Source organism: Engraulis encrasicolus, chromosome 15 (assembly GCF_034702125.1).
Source record: "Engraulis encrasicolus isolate BLACKSEA-1 chromosome 15, IST_EnEncr_1.0, whole genome shotgun sequence".
Lineage (NCBI taxonomy): Eukaryota > Metazoa > Chordata > Actinopteri > Clupeiformes > Engraulidae > Engraulis > Engraulis encrasicolus.
The window spans coordinates 21,256,936-21,276,966 of record NC_085871.1 but is presented as its reverse complement, the minus strand read 5'-3'; the positions used below and the strand labels follow the sequence as shown (position 1 = coordinate 21,276,966).

The 20,031-nt window shown below is 41.2% G+C and overlaps 1 protein-coding gene across 2 annotated transcripts; it reads right to left on the bottom strand.

Annotated features, from left to right (window-relative positions):
- Positions 1-682: 682 nt before the first annotated feature.
- Positions 683-15,644, bottom strand: c15h7orf57 (chromosome 15 C7orf57 homolog). Of its 2 annotated transcripts, none has more exons than XM_063217211.1 (8): positions 15,553-15,644; positions 14,838-14,909; positions 13,681-13,860; positions 12,383-12,479; positions 9,218-9,353; positions 5,196-5,275; positions 3,830-3,933; positions 683-2,773 (listed from the first exon to the last, which is right to left on the bottom strand). In XM_063217211.1, the coding sequence occupies exons 2-8, from the start codon at positions 14,872-14,874 to the stop codon at positions 2,727-2,729; spliced, it is 681 nt and encodes a 226-aa protein (XP_063073281.1). In that variant the 5' UTR covers positions 14,875-14,909; positions 15,553-15,644; the 3' UTR covers positions 683-2,726. The 2 variants fall into 2 exon arrangements, with proteins under 2 accessions (XP_063073281.1, XP_063073280.1); XM_063217210.1 differs by having other exon boundaries at positions 15,540-15,639.
- Positions 15,645-20,031: the final 4,387 nt, after the last annotated feature.

Here is a 20,031-nt window from a genome sequence, read left to right as displayed (position 1 = left end):
TGATTTCTCAAACATTGATTAACTGATACTTTTCCATCATATCAGGTGCAGACGCCTTTCAGGTGTGTATAGACTACTAGAGCGCCACTGGATGGAGATTAACCCCTTAAAAGATGTTCTGTGTGCATGGGAAATATGTTAATTCAAAAAACATCTCATTGGTTGTATTTGGTCCCAGAATGCTCTCTCAAATTAGGAATTTAAAGTAGGAAAGAATTAAGACATTTTGTTTTTATGGTTGCTAAAATGGAATCAAATTCAAAACTCAGTAGAGATGCAGGCAGTAAGTAAGTAGTTACTGTTTGGGTGATTTAATCACAACTGAAAACCTGGCAGCATTACTATCACTTATGCTTAATATCTGATGACATACCAACCTGGATCATTTTATCATGACTTCCCATACATTTATTATGTATATATATAGCACCTTTTAATATGTAATACCTAGAGCCTTACTTTAATTAATTCAGAGCAATGGGAATACCGAGATGCCTTTCCAGTATCTTATTCAGGGGTGCATTTCTGGAAAGCGTAGTTGTTAGCAGTTAGCAACTTTGGGAGTTGCCAATGGGAAATTGCACTGCAACCAACAAAGTAGCTAACATAGTTCGCGACTACGTTTTCCAGAAATGCACCCCAGATCCAGACAAGGTGAACACAACACACGGACAACGTCACATGCACATGCAGACAACTTCATTGAGCTTTGTTTTTCATAACCAACAGCAAGTCTTAAAACCGGTCAGTTGAACTGGTGTTAAACAGTGTTTAAACTAGTCAGTTGACAATAGTACAAGCACAAGGCTTTCTCTAGAGAACATGGGCCTTCAGTTTCAGTGTGGAGGATGACTGACGTAAAGGGGTATGCCACTATTTTGGGGCTTAATACAGTTAAATCGGTTTATTAAGTTGGTAATGGGTCTTATTTTCATGTTAGGTGTTGTCTTGCTTTAAGACAAGTTAAAAGAGGGAGTATGTAGCTAAGCTAGTGAAAGTCTATGGAACACTGTAGCATGTGTGATCCATTGACTCTCACTAGCTTAGATACTTACTCCTTCCTTAAAACAAGACAATGCCTAACATTAAAAATAAGACACTTCACCACCTTTATAAACTCAGGGCAACGATTTTAACCGTATTCAGCCCCAAAATAGTGGCATACCCCCAATGTCTGCTTCTCTGCATTGGCAGAAAAATGAACATGTCACTGTACATCCAACCGCAATTCACTAGGCAGAGCCCACACATGGAAGAAATACAATACAACGCACGGAACAAAAAATATTGAAGAAAACAAAATGGAAGAAGGACCTCTTGGTCCTATGTACGTAGTTCTTGATGTACCTGTAGCCTTGAAACAGCTTTACAAATATGTCAGTCAGGATTGCACTGTTAATAAAAGTGCGCAATTACAGTAAAACACACAAAACAAGAGGCCCCTATGCACTACAAACAACTGTCATGGTCAGTGTTATGGGGTATTCCAAGAACATGGTGAAGTGATAAACCAGACTAATACCTCTTTTCCACTGTCGGTTTTCTGGTAGGCCTACAGCTCGACACAGCGCGACTTAGCCGCCCCTGAGATTGAGCTGTCTCGTGCCCAATCAGAAAGCAATAAAGTGGCAACCGAGTCGCGCTGTAGGCCTACCAGAAAAACGGCAGAGGACAAGAGGCATTAGTTAACCCACAAGAAGTAAAGTGGTAGATCTGCTAGCTAACAGATAGCCCACTGGCATGATCTACAACTACCTCAAGCTCAACTTAACCTGGTTTTACTACCGAATTCGCTTCTTGGAATTACCCCGCCCGCTGCTCTCGTTCGAGGAAACGGCAATGAAAGCGTCTCAGCTCAAGTGGCGTCATGCATCCTAAAGTGAAGCTTCCTCAGAGATTTCATTCATTGTGTTCAATTCTGAGATTAGAAATCGATGGCACTTTTCTCATGGTGTAGAAATGTAGTGTCTACTGTTCGTAGATGTGTGAAGAATTAATGTCCGTTTTGATCTATTGAAGCACATCTGTGTGCTGTGTTGTGTTGTGCGACCCTTATCCTATTTTAAATGTTTAAAATGTGGTGTTTTAAGATTTAAGGTGTGATTCTAGCGATGGGATTTGCCTCAGCTTACTGAAGTAAAAAGACGTGATATGTGTGTCTATGTCTAGGGTTTTAACTGCATGAATTAGGTTTTGTGAATGTGTTTGTTTGACAGTAGCGTTACAATTACGTGATAACGTGGCCAGGAAAGTCGTTCGACAAAAGCAGTTCCTGGTGAATGGGTGGGGTGCATCAGTTCTAGCGAGCTCACACACAGAAAACCCAGCCCTTATGACAATAACAAAACAAAAACAAAAACAATGCCTGAGATAGAAAAAAAACCAAAACATTTTACACGAGAACAAAAATTACACCCCTGGCACAGAGCATATCCACTACAATGTGCTGCATTGGCAGTCAACAGCCAACAGAACTGAAGAATAATTTAGTACAAACTCACTTGTACCTCATGGCATTCAAGTACAATAACAAAAACCACACTTTTTTATCGTTTGTTTGTTGCTTTTACAAAACAAAACAAAAGTACCATATGAGCTTGGCATATTAACAGAGAGATGTTAAGTAACGAACACAATGTAACTGTTCTTATGTAAGCAAGATGGAGCCACAGCATGGAGGGATGCTCTGTGCTCGCTCGCCGCCCGTCGTGGCGACCTCGTCTTCCTCACTCCAGGTCGTCGACATAGGTGCTGGTCTGCTCAGATGTCATGCCTGAAAACCACAGGAAGAATCTTTAAGTACTGTACAGTACACCCTCCCATCCACACACACCCACACACACACACCCACACACACACACACACACACACACACACACACACACACACACACACACACACACACACACACACACACACACACACCCACACACACACACACACACACAGTTGTAGCCATGGAGTACACAAGGAATGGAAATTGCGACCTTCTACAATACCATCAAACAATGGTTGCTAAAATATCATATCTGTTATTTGTATTTGTGACTGGTAAAAGTTTATATCAAGTTCAGTTTTAAGTCCATGTCCACTCCCGCTATAAAAAGACAGATATTTTTTGTACTAAACTCGTAAGACATTGCCCCCGTAATAAATTTGCCATTTCAAAAGGTCTCGTTTATGTATATGGGATATTTCATACTGAATTAATTCAATTTAACTCTGAATAAATCTGAATTCCGCTTTGAAAACATAAAAACACTTCACAATTCCGACTTAAAGTTATTTTATACAAAAAACAAATATAAAAGACATTATTCATTCCCTCTTACAACAACATTGGTCACTAGTGAGGGGTGGGTCAAATTTTGAAGCGGACCAGTTTGCTTTCCATTGATTTTAATTTCCCTTTAAAACAATTCCTGTCGTTTCACGCATGCTTACTGTTACACAATGACTCAAGAGGCAACGACGCAGACCAGACCCAGTGCCTGCAGACCTAACGTGTGCTTTCTCTGTACAATCGAAATGCTTTCTGATCCCCAGATGTTTAATGAGAGTCCTTCACGTAAACTTGACCGAGAATCATTTTAATTTCAAACTATTTAATTCGGAATTAAAACGGCTTTCCACTGGTGGAACGGTTAATATTATGAGGCTGTAGATGTCCCTGTTTTTGATAGAGGATGTTCCATATACGTAATGATGTATATGAAGTAGAATATTTGAGGTCTCATTGAGGTGTTATAACTGCTCAATATAATAAAGATTGATATGGAGTAGAATATCTGATGTCTCATTGAGGTGTTATAACGGCTCAAAACCTTACTGGATGCATCGTCGTCGCCGCCCTTCTTCTCATCCTCCATGTATCCAAAGCTCAAGAGCTTCGACATGCTCACCGGCTCCTTGGAGGACTTCTTGTCATGAGATCTGTAGAGAGACAGGAAGTTTAGTGACGTGTCTGTGACTCTGAGTGCGTTTTAATATGCGACCTTGCCTCCTCCACTTGCTTCTCGTCATGATGACATCACTGACAACGGCATTATATTTCAATATCTTTCAAAAGCTCAATTCTAAAGTCTTTTTCTCATTTGCAATTGGGATGGTGAATGAAAAACAGTCCCTCAAAAGTTGTTGTGGCGAGGCTGACAGCTGGGAAACTTTATCGTTTTCTCCACGGAGGAGGGGCCAAGAGGCGGGACGAGGAGACAAGCACAAGTGGAGGAGGCAAGGTCACATATTGGGATGCACACTCTAGCTGATGAAATCCACTTCATTATGGTTTACTCTGTAACACCCTTGTCAGCCAACCGCATCACAGCGTCTCAATTAACAAGTTCCTCATGGCCCCGGCCGTGGCTCCAGCAGCTTGGGCATTGATTGTTACACAAGAGAACCGGGTTCAATTTCGGCCCAAGGTCATTGTCTCTCTCTCCCCCATTAATTTCCTGTCTCCCTATCACAAGATGTCCTATCCAATTGGTGAGACATACAAAACCCCCCAAATGTATTCAGCAAAACTGTCTCAAACATTTACAGAGGGGGGGGGGGGTCTTCTTCTCCAAACTTGCTCATGGAAGTCATGGAAATTCTTACGTGCCTTTCACCATGTCACAGGTTGATGAACTAAATGCTTCCAAAATCAATTCTGTGGTTCATCGACTTGTAAAAAGGTGAATGGCCAGCCGCAGACTTAATCAAGGGAATTCATTCTGTCAGTTAACAAGTTCATGCAATCAATTGGGCGGACAAAACAACACAAACAAGCAAACAAATATCTGAGTAGTCATGTTATATACTCATTAGGGCTGTAACGACACACTCAACTCGGTTCATATCACGGTTTTTGATCTACGGTTCGATACACCACATGATTTCACATATGCCAACATTATAAAATAAAATTATGAATAAAACTAGTTTGAAATGATAGTTTATAGGTAGGATAGGTTACAAGAGGCTACTAATCATTTTAATTATAATAATGATGATTTGAAGCTTTGAAGCACTATCACTTCTTATCATGTGGTTGTTTTCTGGACTGATGTGTAACAAAACCTTGAAAGGGCATATCAATATTATACTGCTTCCTTGTATTGTGACTCAGTATCGTGACTCAGTGTATCACGATTTCTCGGTTCGATACAATATCGTTACAGCCCTAATACTCATGTAATTTATAAAGTACTCACATCTTCTTGTACTTGGAGTTCTCCTTGGGTGGCCCCATGCTCATGTTCTCAACTTGAGCAGCCACGTCGCCCACATTTACCTTGAGAACAGAAATGGCAACAGTTAGCCTAGTCATGCATGCATACAGTATGTTACATTACATTACAAGCTGACGCTTTTTAAAAAAATCTAAAGTGGCTTAAAAAGTTATTTCCAAAACGACCGTAGAGGAAGTGTAATGCAACATCCTTTGAGCTTATGACAGAAAAGTGAGGTCAATAGTATAACTTAAATGACTATTTGTACATTTTTGTGAAATTATGCTGGTGCAAAAGTGATTACACCCCTATGTTAAACTCGCTTACGGTGTCTGAGAAGGGGCCGTGTTGGCCCGAAACGTCTTGGAATTGAAAGAGATTAAAAGGGAGGTCATCGGTGTGCGTTTCATCCTTGTATTACATTGAACTTTTACATTTTGAGTCTGCGCCTTGAGTCTGCACCTGGCTAAACTAGAACTACACTTCGGGGTAATTGCCAACAAATACAGTACAGGCCAAAAGTGTGGACTCACCTTCTCATTTATGCATTCTCTTTATTTTTGTGGATTTCATTGTGTATTTTCATGCAGGGCATCAAAGCTGTGCTTGAACACATGGAGAATTACGTGCTTACCAAAAAATATAATTCTAACTGTTGTCCAACAGCAAAATCAGCTGTCTATCCACCTGACGTCAACACGGCAAAACTGATGGCTCCACACATTTCAATTAGGGGTCGACCGATACAGGTTTTTTAATGGCCGATGCAATACAATGTTTTTTCCCATCACCCTTGGCCGATACCCGATTTCCGATACCCGAATACATTTACTTAACATGATCAATTTGAAGTAGAACTTGTAACATTTAAGCACCCACTCTAACAATCAAGTAATACAAAAATAAAATGTCTTGGTGCTTTTAAAAAAACCTGAATAACATAAAATAATAAATATTGCGTATCGGCCAAAACCACACGTGTATCGGCCGATACCGATACACTTAAAAAACGCAAATATCGGCTATTCTTAATTTCAATAAGTTTATTTTTGTCTATTTTCAAATAAAAATGCCCAGTCAGTCATGTCAATCCTAATTGAACATTTAAGTCCTCCAATAACTCACTAGAATTGTAGAACTAGAATTTTGAGACCTAAAACCTAGTTGTAAACACTTGCCAGTACAAGCATTTTACAGACATTTTCTTGATCTGATATTGAGTCACAGCCAGTTACTTGGAGACGTCAAACCTGTGTTGGAGGGAATCTGTGGCAGGGTTTTTCACTTTTACTTTTACTTTTTTTGTCACTGTTTCACCTAGATAACCAGCTATGCTGACCAAGTGACCCATTATCAGATCAAGAACATCTCTCTTGTATTGCTTGTATCAATTAAAATTGACTTGACTGACTGGGTATTTTTACTTGAAAATAGACAGAAAAATAAACTTGTTGAAACATGTGAGGCCCTCAGTTTTGCTGTGTTGACGTCACTGTTTGGCATTTTTTAATATTTTTTAAATAATTGTTTTTATTTTTTATATATTTTCATTTTTTTGTTACGCGAAACATTATATATGTGTTCATTCACAGTTTTGATGCCCTCCCTGAAAAATGTACATACTTTTGGCCTGTACTGTATATGTACTACTGACATTATGTAAATCTGTGAAATAAGTAACAGCTCCTGGCACTAACAGAGCACCGTGATCACCCTTGAGCCGCCATTTTTATGTAGAAAAAAAGATGGAACATAGTGGTCCTGTGAGATTAGCCTGACTCACCCTATAGAGGGCTCTGGGAACACAGCTTCACTGAGTTATGCCAATAAGGTGCTGAGTACACGTATGCAGATATTTTTTTTATCTGTTTATGTGTAAACACGACATGTGGATAAAAATAAAACCTTTTTTTTAAGCCCATTGGGAAACTCCAACTCCCATTGTCATTGTGACACAGCACTCCACAGCACACAAGTGAACACTGCACACTGCACACAACGAAATTGCATTTATGCCTCACCCGTGCAAGGGGGCAGCCCTCAGTGGCGCCCCATGGGGAGCAGTGCGGTGGGACGGTACCATGCTCAGGGTACCTCAGTCATGGAGGAGGATGGGGGAGAGCACTGGTTGATTACTCCCCCCACCAACCTGGCGGGTCTGGAGTCGAACCGGCAACCTCTGGGATGCAAGTCTGACGCCCTAACCGCTCACCCATGACTGCCATGACATGACTTTATTGTAACAGGTACGATTTAGCCCCCTAAATAGGATATTTTTTTAATTGGAATTTTGAAATGCACATCCTAGAACTCAGTTTAAATCGGTATCCACATGTGTAAACAGCTTCTTAAGTTACCAGTGAATTGAATAGAATTGACAGACAGACAGACAGACAGACAGAGAGAGAGACTTGACAGAAGGACCGAGAGAGAGACTTGGTACAGAAAATACATGGACATGAAAACATCCTTACTCAAACAAACAGATCACATACACATTTGCATGTTCAACAATGATTCCGCAAGCTGCAGAAACAAGCAGAAGCTAGCTAGTGACAAAAATATATAACAAATGCTCATAATGTAGGTGCAATGGAATGGAGTGCAAAGCGCAAAGTGAAATGAGGCAGGCGTGAAAAGGCTGCACAAAACCAGGAGTTTACGGTAAACAAAAAAAAGAAAAAAACAAGACCACTGATATTTTTTTCCCCAAAAGACACATTTTTCAGGATCACCCTTAGAAGATTGTGAACAAGGCAGGTTGAACCATTGCAACAGGGGGTGATGGATGACAATTATAAGGCTGGACTCTGTAGACACCTAAATTCCTTTCTTTCAGGGGGCCCCAATTTGTAGCAGAGATTCTGATGCCTTGACAGTTATCCGGAATGTGCTCCACTCACTCTTTTATAAGTAAACGGTCAAGAGATTAACCAAGCCCAAACATGAGCTTGGTCAGAGAGGACTTCAAATGAATGGCAATAATGGATAATTTTTTACGAATGGTGAAGCTATCATTTCCAGCTTTGCTCTTCCAGTGTCTTGCAGAGTCTGCAAGCTCTGCACAGCTATTTTGGGGACAGAAGAGGGCTACACAAGCAAGAAAAATTTGCATATCATTTGATAATAATAATTTGACCATCAAGGCCAGGCTCCGTCTAATTTGCAAACTATTCCTATACAGTATGCAGCATAAAATCACAGCTGAAATGTATCCTTTCGTGCAGCCTCGCCACGCTTTTTACAAACTGCATTGTTATATAAGCCTGAAATTGCTGTAGGATTATAACTACTGCAATGCAGGAATTTCACACATTTTTGAAGTACATGTTGAGACGGGCAAAAGACATGATGCTACCAGGGCCTGCCTGCTTATTTCCTTTCAGTTGAGTCAGCAGTCTTTGTTTTCTATTAGTTAAAAACTAAAATGAATTAAAGATATAAATTAACTAGATGGAAAAAATGGCAAGGAAACACTAAGCAAAATTAACAAGCCATAAAAATGAATCCAATGAGCCGCAAGAAGTTGATGAATAGATGAATGAATGGATGAAGAAATGAATGAATGAATGAATGAATGAATGAATGAATGAATGAATGAATGAATGAATGAATGAATGAATGAATGAATGACTGTAAGGCTGGGACGAATGATAGAGGCTTAATGAATACCAAGTAAAAAATAAAAGTGATGACTGGGGTAAAAAAAAACGTTGAGATGTTAAGCAGGGGGTAAGGGGCAATGATGCTTATATGGCACTAGCCGACTGGTACATGCTGGCGCATGCCAACTCAAAATGGGCAACAACAAGCCAAAAAAAGCTCAGATGTATCAAATAAAAATAAGCAGTAGAGATAATGGCGATAGCACTAGAATAGAATAGAATTGGGAGGGGGTGATGATAGAAAAACAAAATGGAGTGGGGGCGGCGGGGGGTGCAGCCACAATGATGATGATAGTGGGCGCAATAGCGGACTGGGCAGCAGCATGGTGGTCTATTCACCTTGTCCCCAGAGTCCAGCTGGTCCCAGGGAGAGATATCGTCCGTGCCGAAGGGAGCAGCCAGAGACTGGCCCGCCCCCTTGGGGGGACTCCTACGGCCCCTGTGGGAAGAGGTGCTGTCTGCCGACGAGCTTGGGCTGAAAGCACAAGACCACGCGCAGCACAGGACACGGGGGTTAGTAGAAAAAGGTTTTGCAATCAAGAGCCCCATTGTATTGGGACAATGTTGTCCAGAGCGTGTGGTTTTCAGTTTGGTTGATATGTACTGTGTTTCTGGTGAATTGAGGCAATGTGCGTACGTACGCCCCAGGGCTCTAAATTAACACCAGCCAACCGGCGGCCTAACGCTGGTGACATTTCAGTTTGGCTGGTAGAAAAGACCATCTTACCAGCCACTTTGACACATTAGTGAGTGTGTGTTTGGCTAGTGACATTAACATGCTAGCCATGTTGGCTGGTGATGAAAAAAGTTAATTTAGAGCCCTGAAGAGCCCCATTGGGACAATGTTGTCCAGAGCGTGTGGTGTTCAGTTTTGCTGATACAGTGTGTACTGTGTTTCTGGTGATTTGAGGCAAAGTACGTAAACATACAGTAACTACGGTACTACGGAGTGGCAAAACGTGCTGTCTGCATTTGCCTTGTGCTGAAGACCACAAGACCACAGATGTGGAGGTTAGTAGCCTCACAATTGACTTGATAAAAACATTTGCAGTGTTTTCCGAACTTTGGTAAGCACTTGATTTTGTCCCACATTCTCCATGTGTGGGAATTAAAAGGAAAAAGGTTCAAAAGGGTCTGTACATGTTGGTAACGGGACAATTAAAAACGGTAAAAGAAAACAAAAACAGAATTGCCGTTTCAAAACGCTACGGCACGATGCCGTGCGACGGGCACACCCTGTGTGAGGGTGATGGAATGCCCATTCATACTCATCCTATGCATCCATCCATCCATCCACCACAGCACACTTGACTTAACGGAAGGGGATTTGTTTGTGCGGTCATCCGTTAACACTCAGTGGCATTCCACCCAAGCCAGCACCCCCAACCGACCCCCCCACCCCACTCCCATTCTGATCTTGATCGTATTCTTCGATCATGCATTCAGTACAGAGCTACTGCAGCCAAGCCTGTGGCTCTGCTATACTGCCCTACAAACGCAAAATGCATTAACTACATATTTTGTCAAAATTGAGGATAGACTAAAAACGGTCATCTTAGCACCTCCTTTATCCTGCGACAAAGCCTTATGGTCCAAATGAGTCCCATTTTAGAGATGTTGCAGTGTCAAATTTGCAGTAACTATCCAAACTATTACCAAGGCTTTGAAGGCATTTTTTAAAAATATATATATTTTAGGGTCTTTTATGCCTTTATTTGATAGGACAGTCTGAGATGGTGTCAGGAAGCGAGTGGGACAGAGAAACAGGGTGGGATTGGGAAATGTCCCCGGCCGGACTCGAACCGGGGTCCCCGTGGGCATGCAAGCACAAATGTGGGGGGCTTAGCATGCTGCGCCACAGCCCCCCCACTTTGAAGGCATTTTTATCAGTTACAATGTTGGCGTAGTTACTGCACTTTGCCTTTGTAGGGCAGTATAGCCCTCTGTGCTCTGTGCTGTGTGCAGGCTTATGTAAGGAGCAGAAGGTAAGCCCATAGGGGGCTGCTGGCTTGGGCAGGGTTTCATTTGGCTGAGAAGGGTGGAGACAGTGTATTCACAATCACAACGCAGAAGCTTCCCTAAGATGCGTGAATCTTAATTTGGGATTGCTCGCATCGGAGAGATGTAGAGGGGTTTTAGGGAATTGTAGAATAGAATAATAGTATTGTGACGACATAATATCTGCCGTAGAAATGCTAACCGAAGGTCTCCTAAAGGGGCGTTCACCAGACATCCCATGGATAACGGAAAAGAACTAGAATGAAATATCTCTCTCTAGAAGATCTCTGGCTGAGATGTAGAATTTGAAAAAAGAGTTTGCCCACTTGAAAAGTGCAATGGGTAGGGAGGGAGCTGTTGTAACTGCTTTTCTTTTAAAATATTTTTTTTTTTGTCTTTTTCGACTTTATTTGATAGGACAGTGTGAGGGGTGGACGGGAAGCGAATTGGGAGAGAGATGGGGAGGGGTCGGCAAATGGCCCGGCCGGGAAGCGAACCCAGGTCAGCCGCATGGCAGGCGAGTGCCCTACCGGTTGGCCACAGCAGGGCCGTAACTGCTTTTTTGAGCCTTAGGGAGAGAGAATGCTGCTTTATGAAGATATATATATATGTACTATATAGCATGATATACTATATAGTATGGGATTTTCATGCACATATCATGTTTTTAGGGTCCATCAATTCAGTTGCAGAGCAGGGCTCATTCAAATTTCAAAGCCACCATAAGCTATTTAAATAAATAAAGAGCTGGCGATGAGTACTAAATAGAACATTTCATTAATCATTCTGCTTTGTGAACGCTGCCTCAGTCTCCGTCCTCTTGGGTTTAGCAAAACAAAAGTAGTACTGCACACCATGGTTGAAATTAGGAAACCCTTTCGAATCAAATGTAATGTGTGAATATCAAGCCTATTCAAGAGTTTTGCACATCAGACGTTGCCATCTGGAGTCTTTTAAAATATTTTCTGGGTCCCCAAGCCAAAGCAATAAAGGCTTTATAAATGTTTGGTAAATGACAGTGCCTTGGAGTTGTGCTTTTTCTTTCATTTAAAGTTACACTGTGTAAGAGTTTTTGTTGTTTATTTCCAGAATTCATGCTACCCATTCACTAATATTACCTTTTTCATGAATACTTATCACCACCAGCAAATTCTAAGTATTCATTATGACTGGGGAAATTGCACTTTTCATACATGAGAAGAGGGATCTTCTCCATGGTCCGCCATTTTGAATTTCCAGAAATAGCCATTTTCAGCTGCAAAAATGACTGTACTTGGACCATACTAGAAAATATTAGTTTATTACTTAGTAAACTTTCATGAAAAGATCAAATTTGGCAATAGGCAACCCAGATTCAATGAGCAGCATAGTTGCAGTACCTTTTTTGACCATTTCCTGCACAGTGTACCTTTAAGGTTTTCCTTCCAAAGAGCACCTCAAGCAAATAACTTTTGAGCCCAGGAAAAGTGCTCCTAGAAAACAAAAGGTTTAGTAAAATCCGCTCACCTGAGTGGAGAGCGGTCCCCTGAGTTGAAGAAGTCAGCAGGTCTGTAGGATGTCTGCCTCACCTCCCCCTCCTCCTCATCATCATGTGACAGCAAACCTGCAACCAAAAAGCCCACCGCTCAACTCATAAACTATAGTTCAAAGAATTTTTTTTTAGTCTTTTTCGACTTCACCCGACAGGACAGTGCGAGAGGCGGACAGGAAGCGAACCGGGAGGGGTCGGCAAAGGACCCGGGCCGGGAATCGAACCTGGGTCAGCCGCATGACAGGCGAGTGCCCTACCAGTTGGCCACGGCAGGGCCAATTAAACTTACTAGGGCCAATTAAGTGTATTGCTACTGAGAGAGCAAGGTACACTCACTTGACAAATATGAACGAATCTGCAATGAAAAGACCCCCTGCGAAGTGTCCTATAGCTTATTACTAGAGAGAAAGGTATAAACTTAATGTTTTACCCTTTGTCCTTATGAAAAAGTGAGGTGAAAGCCCGATTGGGAAACCAGACACAGCACTCCACAGCACACAAGTGTTCACTGCACACTGCACACAATGAAATTGCATTTATGCCTCACCAGTGCAAGGGGGCAGCCCCCAATGGCGCCCCAAGGGAGCAGTGCGGCGGGACGGTACCATGCTCAGGGTACCTCAGTCATGGAGGAGGATGAGGGAGAGCACCGGTTAATTCCTCCCCCCACCAACGTGGCAGGTCGGGAGCCGAACCGGCAACCTTTGGGCTACAAGTCTGACGCCCATGATCAGATCATGTTTTATGACCAATTTCGACAGATATGCAAGACATTTCAAATGGTGTACTAACTTTTTTTCTCCCACTGCAGATATACTGAAAAAACACACAATAAAAGGAAGTGCTTGAACTGACAGCCCTGGAAGAAAAAAATCTTGTAGCCTCTTACTGCATGTGGGCCAGTCAATGGACATATTCACTCTTTGCAGAAAAGGCATAATTACATTATAATAACATTGCTATGACAATGCAGGGAGTAGTTAGTAACCGATTAAGACTTTAAGACATTACCATTTTGGTGACAATAAGGCAGAAGTGTAGTCTACGTAGAATGCAGGTATACGCAGTATACCCGCCTCAAAATTTCAGGGATTTCAGTAGGTACCCACCTAAAATCGATTGATCTATTATTTAGAATAGCATAAATATATGCAGTATACTCACCTCAAAAAATGCTCAAATATACAGTATACCCACCACAGAAAAAGTAGACTACACCACTGCAATAAGGTTAATGGGGTTCACAGTGTTAAGGGGTTAACTCAACACATACCTTTGTGTCCTCCCCCTTTGGCCAGCTTCACATAGTCGGAGTCGGACTCAAAGATCCCCACGCGCCGCCCCGTGGTCCTCTGCTCAGGCTCCTTCTCGTCCGCGGTCTGACACAGGCCGGGGATCTGGGAGGTGGGCCCAACCACGCCATTTGCAGAATTGTTTTGATAGGTCTTCTTGCCTGTGCGGATCAGGGGCCATTGAAATATCGATTGTGTGTGTTAGGCCAGGTATTACATCATAGTCATCATCATGAGTAGTTACACATCACTCATGTTCTTCACACTCCAACAACTGTTTGGGAGCCATTCTGCATGCATTGCATTCCTTTTTGGAAAGTCTTCTGGATAGGGGGGGTGAGGGGTGTTTATTGTGTTAACTTAATTTGGCATTACACAATAGCACAATAGTCATTACACACCAGTCATGTCATCTAAACTATAGCAAATGTTTGTCAGACACTCTGTATGCGTTGGATTGGTTTTCTGGAAGCCTTCCGAACTATGTGGAAAGGAGTGGGCCATCCAAATATTGATTGTATTAACCCATGCGGTAGACAATAATTATTACATGTCAGTCGGGGCATATACAGTATACTAAAATCTGCATAGATTGTATTCATTTTTAGAGAGTCGTCTTGCTAGTGGACCGGGGGATATCCTGAAGAGGGCATCGGGGGCATAAAATATTGATTTTGGTAGACCAGGCCTTGCACAGTCCTTACACATCACTTGCCGTGTCATCCATTGCTACAGCAACTGTTTTGTGATACATTATGCATACATTGGATTGCTTTTTTGTAAAGTCTTCTTGCCTGTGTGGACAGGGGTAGGGCATATTGATTTTTGTATCATATTGATCATATATTGAGAGGGGATATTGATTATGTTTAGTCATTGCCCAGTCCTTACACAACATCATCCATCATGTCATCCATCCCATCCATTCATACTGTGCAATTGTTGGTGTTCGTCAGACAGTGTGCATGCAATGCATTAGGCTTAAATATTGCTAGAGCTCAAAGAGTACACAAAGAACATTATGTACAAAAAGACAACGGAGTCATGGTTGGTTTAGGTATTTATGCGATGACTCAAAGAAAACTCAGGCGTGTCGAGAGACCACAGCTGCAATCCAACTCTATGCCACATAGCCTACCTGGTTTAGTTCTTCGGTAGTTGGGCTCGGCACTCATGCTTGCTGGTCGTCTGAATCGAATACAATAATTTGCTGGAAGAGAATAAGCGATGCTGTAAATTCGAAACACGAATGCAACAATAAGCTAACACACCGATACATTGTTCCACAGACCACAGACAACGGAGTTACGACTATTTCTAAATCTACTATATCATTTTGATTTTCACAGGCAATATTGTCGCTTGCCTAATCCCCCCATATGCTATTTATCAGCAATTTGTATTTGAAATCCTCGTTATGATCGCGTGATCGCTTTCAGTCTTCCATTTGTGCGCCCTCGGTATCGTCAACTAGCTAGAGCTACATGGTTGGAAGCATCAGATACATTCCATGGAGGAAAGGCTAAAGACGAAAAGGCTAATGTCACGCCACGTTCTTTTCTTCCCTTCTTTTTTTACGATCGGAATGGAGCGAAAGATGACACAGGCCGGCTGCAGCCAGGATGCATCTCTGGCAGAGGATGAAATCACTGCTTCTTGGAAACGCCTTCTCTGGGTACCATTTAGCTTAGTTCTACGCGACAGGCCCGTCAAAAAAGGCATACAGCGAAAAGAGTATGCCTCCGGGTGAGGAATGCTCTTGATACACAGTTGCATGCAACATTAGAATGCCCGACCATGTTGCACAACCTCAACATACATTTTGAGAAAGAACTGGTACCTTGTCTACTTACAATGCCGGGTTGTGTCAGGGACGAGGCCACCAAAATGATGCCGGAGCTATGGCTAATTACAGCAGCGGATGTTACGTTTCTGTATGGGAGGGGTGATTTCCGTTTAATACAGATTTGATCAGACAGCATCCTATGTTTTTTACACAATATTAGTAAATCCAATATCATATGGGCTATGTGATGATGGGCATGCTTCATCTCTGCGTATGTTAGTACATGCTTTACAAAGAAATTTAGTGTAAAGTCTGTTCTCCATGCCTTTACCTATCATTTCATCCTGAAGATAAAGACCTCTGCCTGTGAGATAGGCCTACATCAGAACTACCTGTAGAGGTTACGATGGTTATTGTTAGGGTCCACAGCTGGCGAAACAGGGTCTTTTTCTAGTCTGATCTGACATCTGGCTCAGCGCATTATCTTGCAGCTAACGTATGCCACCTAGTGGCTATGTCAAACAAAAGGGGAATCTGAGCTGAGGGAAACACACTTCACTTTACAACACAGACTCTTTGCTTTTAGACAATTGACTTGAGTGTTTCACAAAATATTGCAAACTCAATAACTTAAGTTACATGAATACACTTAATTAAGCAAAGCACTCAAAGTTGTTGCACTGCCTTCAAACAAGCAGGCTAGTATCAATGTTTGTATGTAGGCCTAAGAATATGAAGCTATATTTGTGCACTTTTTAAGGTGTTAATACAAAATGTTAGCTCCCAGTCTACATTTAATTGTGATGATAACTACAAACAAATAAATATGTGGTCAATACTGACTTTTTAGTCTAGTCATTATGGGGGGTCCACGCGCACCCCCCGTAATTGTTGTTGACACCCATTTTTTTAGACTCCTTAATATGTCTAGTTAACAATAAAAGATGTTAACATTGCTGCAAATTGTCCCATGACTGTTTTTCAGAGGTCCTCTTGGAAACTGTGCAATAGCGATTTGTTCAATTCTGACATTTGACTATTCACATAACTTTTGAACCAGACATGGTACAAAGACAAATTAGACCACTTTTCCACATCATTCCAGCATGGGGGATTGATTGGAAGGCTCATTGGGTTCATAAAAACATGTTTAGACTACTTTGTAGGACAAAAATGACTAAAATTTATCAAATATTCAATAGATTCGGACATTAACTAATGTCTAAGTTTTCAAAAATAGTGCAAAGATTACAGAAATTGCAGGCATTTATGACTTAATACATTCCTTGACTTCAGGTGACTTCCATACATATTGTCATTAACATCAAAACATCCCTGCAACCTTTTAAGGCTATGCTCAGTCATGGTTGATGCGAAAAGCACAAAATATTAGCACTCTGATGCATTGAGATGCATTGATGACTTGACCCTCCCAAAACTTCTAGCAACAGATTTTTCAGTGGTTTACAATAGTATCAGATGTACGTAGAACATAATAAAAGTTGACCAAACTCTGACTTTAAAAAAAGGTCTCAATTTCAAGATGGCCGCCAACAGACCCTTTGCATGAACATGGCCCAAAAAATGACCTTAAAATGACGGAACAGTGATATTTGATAAATGTTTTGACCATGTCATATTATAATTATTATATCTGCTTGATGGGTAAGTGATAAGTACAATTTCATATGGAAGAAGTTCACTACAACTGTGTGGTTTTGTAAAACTAGTGGGGGGGAAATCATCATGTGTAAATACTAACCTTTTTGTGTGTGTGTTTATTTGCCTTTTGTTGTTTATAATGTGTCCAGTCATTGTTAAATGTATGCCATTTATATCTTAATTTAATATCTTGTTTTTATGATGATGGATAGTAGAAAGCCAGAAACTCGTACAAAAGACCAAATTTGTGTTTCAAACATGTGAAGACAAGACAGGACACAAATGGAATTGCAAAACAGGACAGCATCTGATGTGCAGAGACACAAAAATAAGATAATGTGAAACTACTACAGTGACCACAAAGAAATACTAGAACACAGTAAATTGTCAGCAACAGTAATAAAAGCAGTACATATATGTTATGGCATAGAGAACAGAGTGGGTTTAGTGCACATGTCCAATAGTGCAAAGTATTCTGTGTCCCTCAGCACTGCCCAGAGCATGGAGGAGATGCCAGGAGATATGCCAGTACACCAGGGAATGTAGAGGAGACCATGGGATGGTTTAATATCTCCTGTGTGCCAAGTGGCACTGCCAGAGCTCTGCAAAATGAGCTTTAAGGCAACTAATTTAGGCCTACATGCTGCTGTTCAAATGGTCAGAAACAGACTTCATGATGAGGGTATAAGGACCTGGTATCCACACTAGGGTGACCATCTCCATGACAGGTAAAAGGAGGACATATTTTCGGATGGGGGGTGTGGGGGTCCTGGTGCTTGGTGCTTGGTGCCACCCTAATCCACACATGGGGCCTATGCTTTCTGAGCAGCATCGTAGGGGGCAATTTGCGTAAGAACAGAGAACATCAAAATGGCAAATTTACCATCGGCGCCTTGTGCTGTTCATAAATGATGTTGCAGGCAGCATAACGTTCTCCTTGTTCTCTCCAGACTTTTGTCATGTCTGTCACGTATCTTCAGTGTGAACTTGCTCTCATCTATGAACAACACAGGGAACCAATGGTGAATGTGCCAGTCTTAATTCTCTCTGGTATATGCAAATCGCTCCCTACAGTGCCGCTTTGTAAGCATAGGCCCCACTTGTGGACACCAGACCCTCACTCCCTCCTAATGAAATCTGTTTCATCATCATTTCATGATGCTTGGCATCAGAATAGGAATGATTTCTTTGGGACAACTTTGATGGTGATAGCTTTGAAACATGATGGCATCATGCCTTGTTGGGACAACTTTGATGGTGATAGCTATGAAACATGATGGGATCATGCCTTGTTGGTAAAGAGATAGTTTAGCAAGTGTGCTCAGTCTTTGCACACACAACTTTGGCCATTGTCTGAACCAGCTGGTTTTCATAGGTTCATCGTGGCAGACACAGAGTTTGACACAGACACAGTGTTTCTCACAGATGTGCCTGGTGGTTTTATGAGCTTTGATTTTAAATCGGAGTGCATCCTGGGGGGTGTATACTAAGAAGCTGGTTTAGTAGTGAAACAGGTGAAGTTAACCTTGTGTTAAAGGTAAATAATTTAATGGAACCTGGAGTCCTCATTTTCTTAACTAAATCATAGGTATATCTATTAACAAATTTACCATTCCTTGTTGGTTAACTTAGTGGTTTATTACTTAACCATGTTCAACTTCTCAGTATACCCCCCTGGCTTAATACTGTAGATCAGCGGTTCCCAAACGTATAGCAGGCCACGCACTCCCGTTTGGGAAACCCTGCAGTAGATATTGCATCGTTTAGTATCCTAGTTGTTGGGCATGTTGTGTTACCATGGAAATTGGGATGGATTCTTCTGGCAAATTGCAGGAAAATAGCAATGTGCTGGGGCTGGCTGGCGTGTTGCATATTTTAAAGCAATAATGGGTGAATTTGTTTGTGAGAAATTGTATGCACTGTGCTGCCAACAAGGAGTTAGGAAATATCAAATGAAAGTATTCTGATTCTAAATCTTCAATTGCTGAAGAGTGGAAATTTCACATTGTTGTTAATAGTGCGCTGTAGTACAATTACTCAGTAAAACACCTATATTGCTTGGCTTCACATGATTCTGAGCCAACATATGCCAGCTCTATTTCACTAATTTTGATCTAATTTAATTCAATAAGTTTATTTTTATGTTGATAATTGATTTTCTCAAAGTCAAAATGTATTTATAACTACTTACCCATCAAGTAAGGATAGTATTAAGAATATTACATTGTCAAAATGCATATCAAACATCACTATTTCTGGTCATTGTATGGTCATTTTCAGACAATGCTCATTTTGTGGGCCTGGTGGCGGCCATCTTGAAATTGAGGCCTTTCTTGTCACAAAAAAACTGGGCAAACATGTTCTAAGTACATCTGATATTATTTTAAACCACTGAAAAATCTGTTGTTAGATGTTTTGGGAGAGTCAATTCAACAATGCATCAGATTGCTAATATTTTGTGCTTTTCGCATCAACCATGACTAAGCATAGCCTTAAAAGGTTGCAGGGATGTTTTGATGTTAATGACAGCATGTATGGTAGTCATCTGAAGTCAAGGAATGCATTTAGTCATAAATGCTTGTAATTTCTGTAATCTTTGCACTATTTTTGAAAACTTAGACATTAGTTAATGTCCGAATCTATAGAATATTTGATACATTTTAGTCATTTTTGTCCTACAAAGTAGTCTAAACATGTTTTTATGAACTAAATGAGCCTTCCAATCAATTCCCCATGCTGGAATTATATGGAAAAGTGGTCTAATTTGTCTTTGTACCATGTCTGGTTCAAAAGTTATGTGAATAGTCAAATGTCAGAATTGAACAAATCGCTATTGCACAGTTTCCAAGATGACCTCTGAAAAACAGTCATGGGACAATTTGCA

What these genes read in the sequence shown, in the direction of transcription:
- c15h7orf57 (XM_063217211.1), bottom strand. Translation starts at nt 14,874, where the DNA reads ATGAGTGCCGAGCCCAACTACCGAAGAACTAAACCAG. An exon ending in CTACCGAAGAACTAAACCAG is followed by an intron (nt 13,861 to 14,837) that starts GTAGGCTATGTG and finishes TGATCCGCACAG; the next exon opens with GCAAGAAGACCTATCAAAAC. An exon ending in CAAAGGGGGAGGACACAAAG is followed by an intron (nt 12,480 to 13,680) that starts GTATGTGTTGAG and finishes TTTTGGTTGCAG; the next exon opens with GTTTGCTGTCACATGATGAT.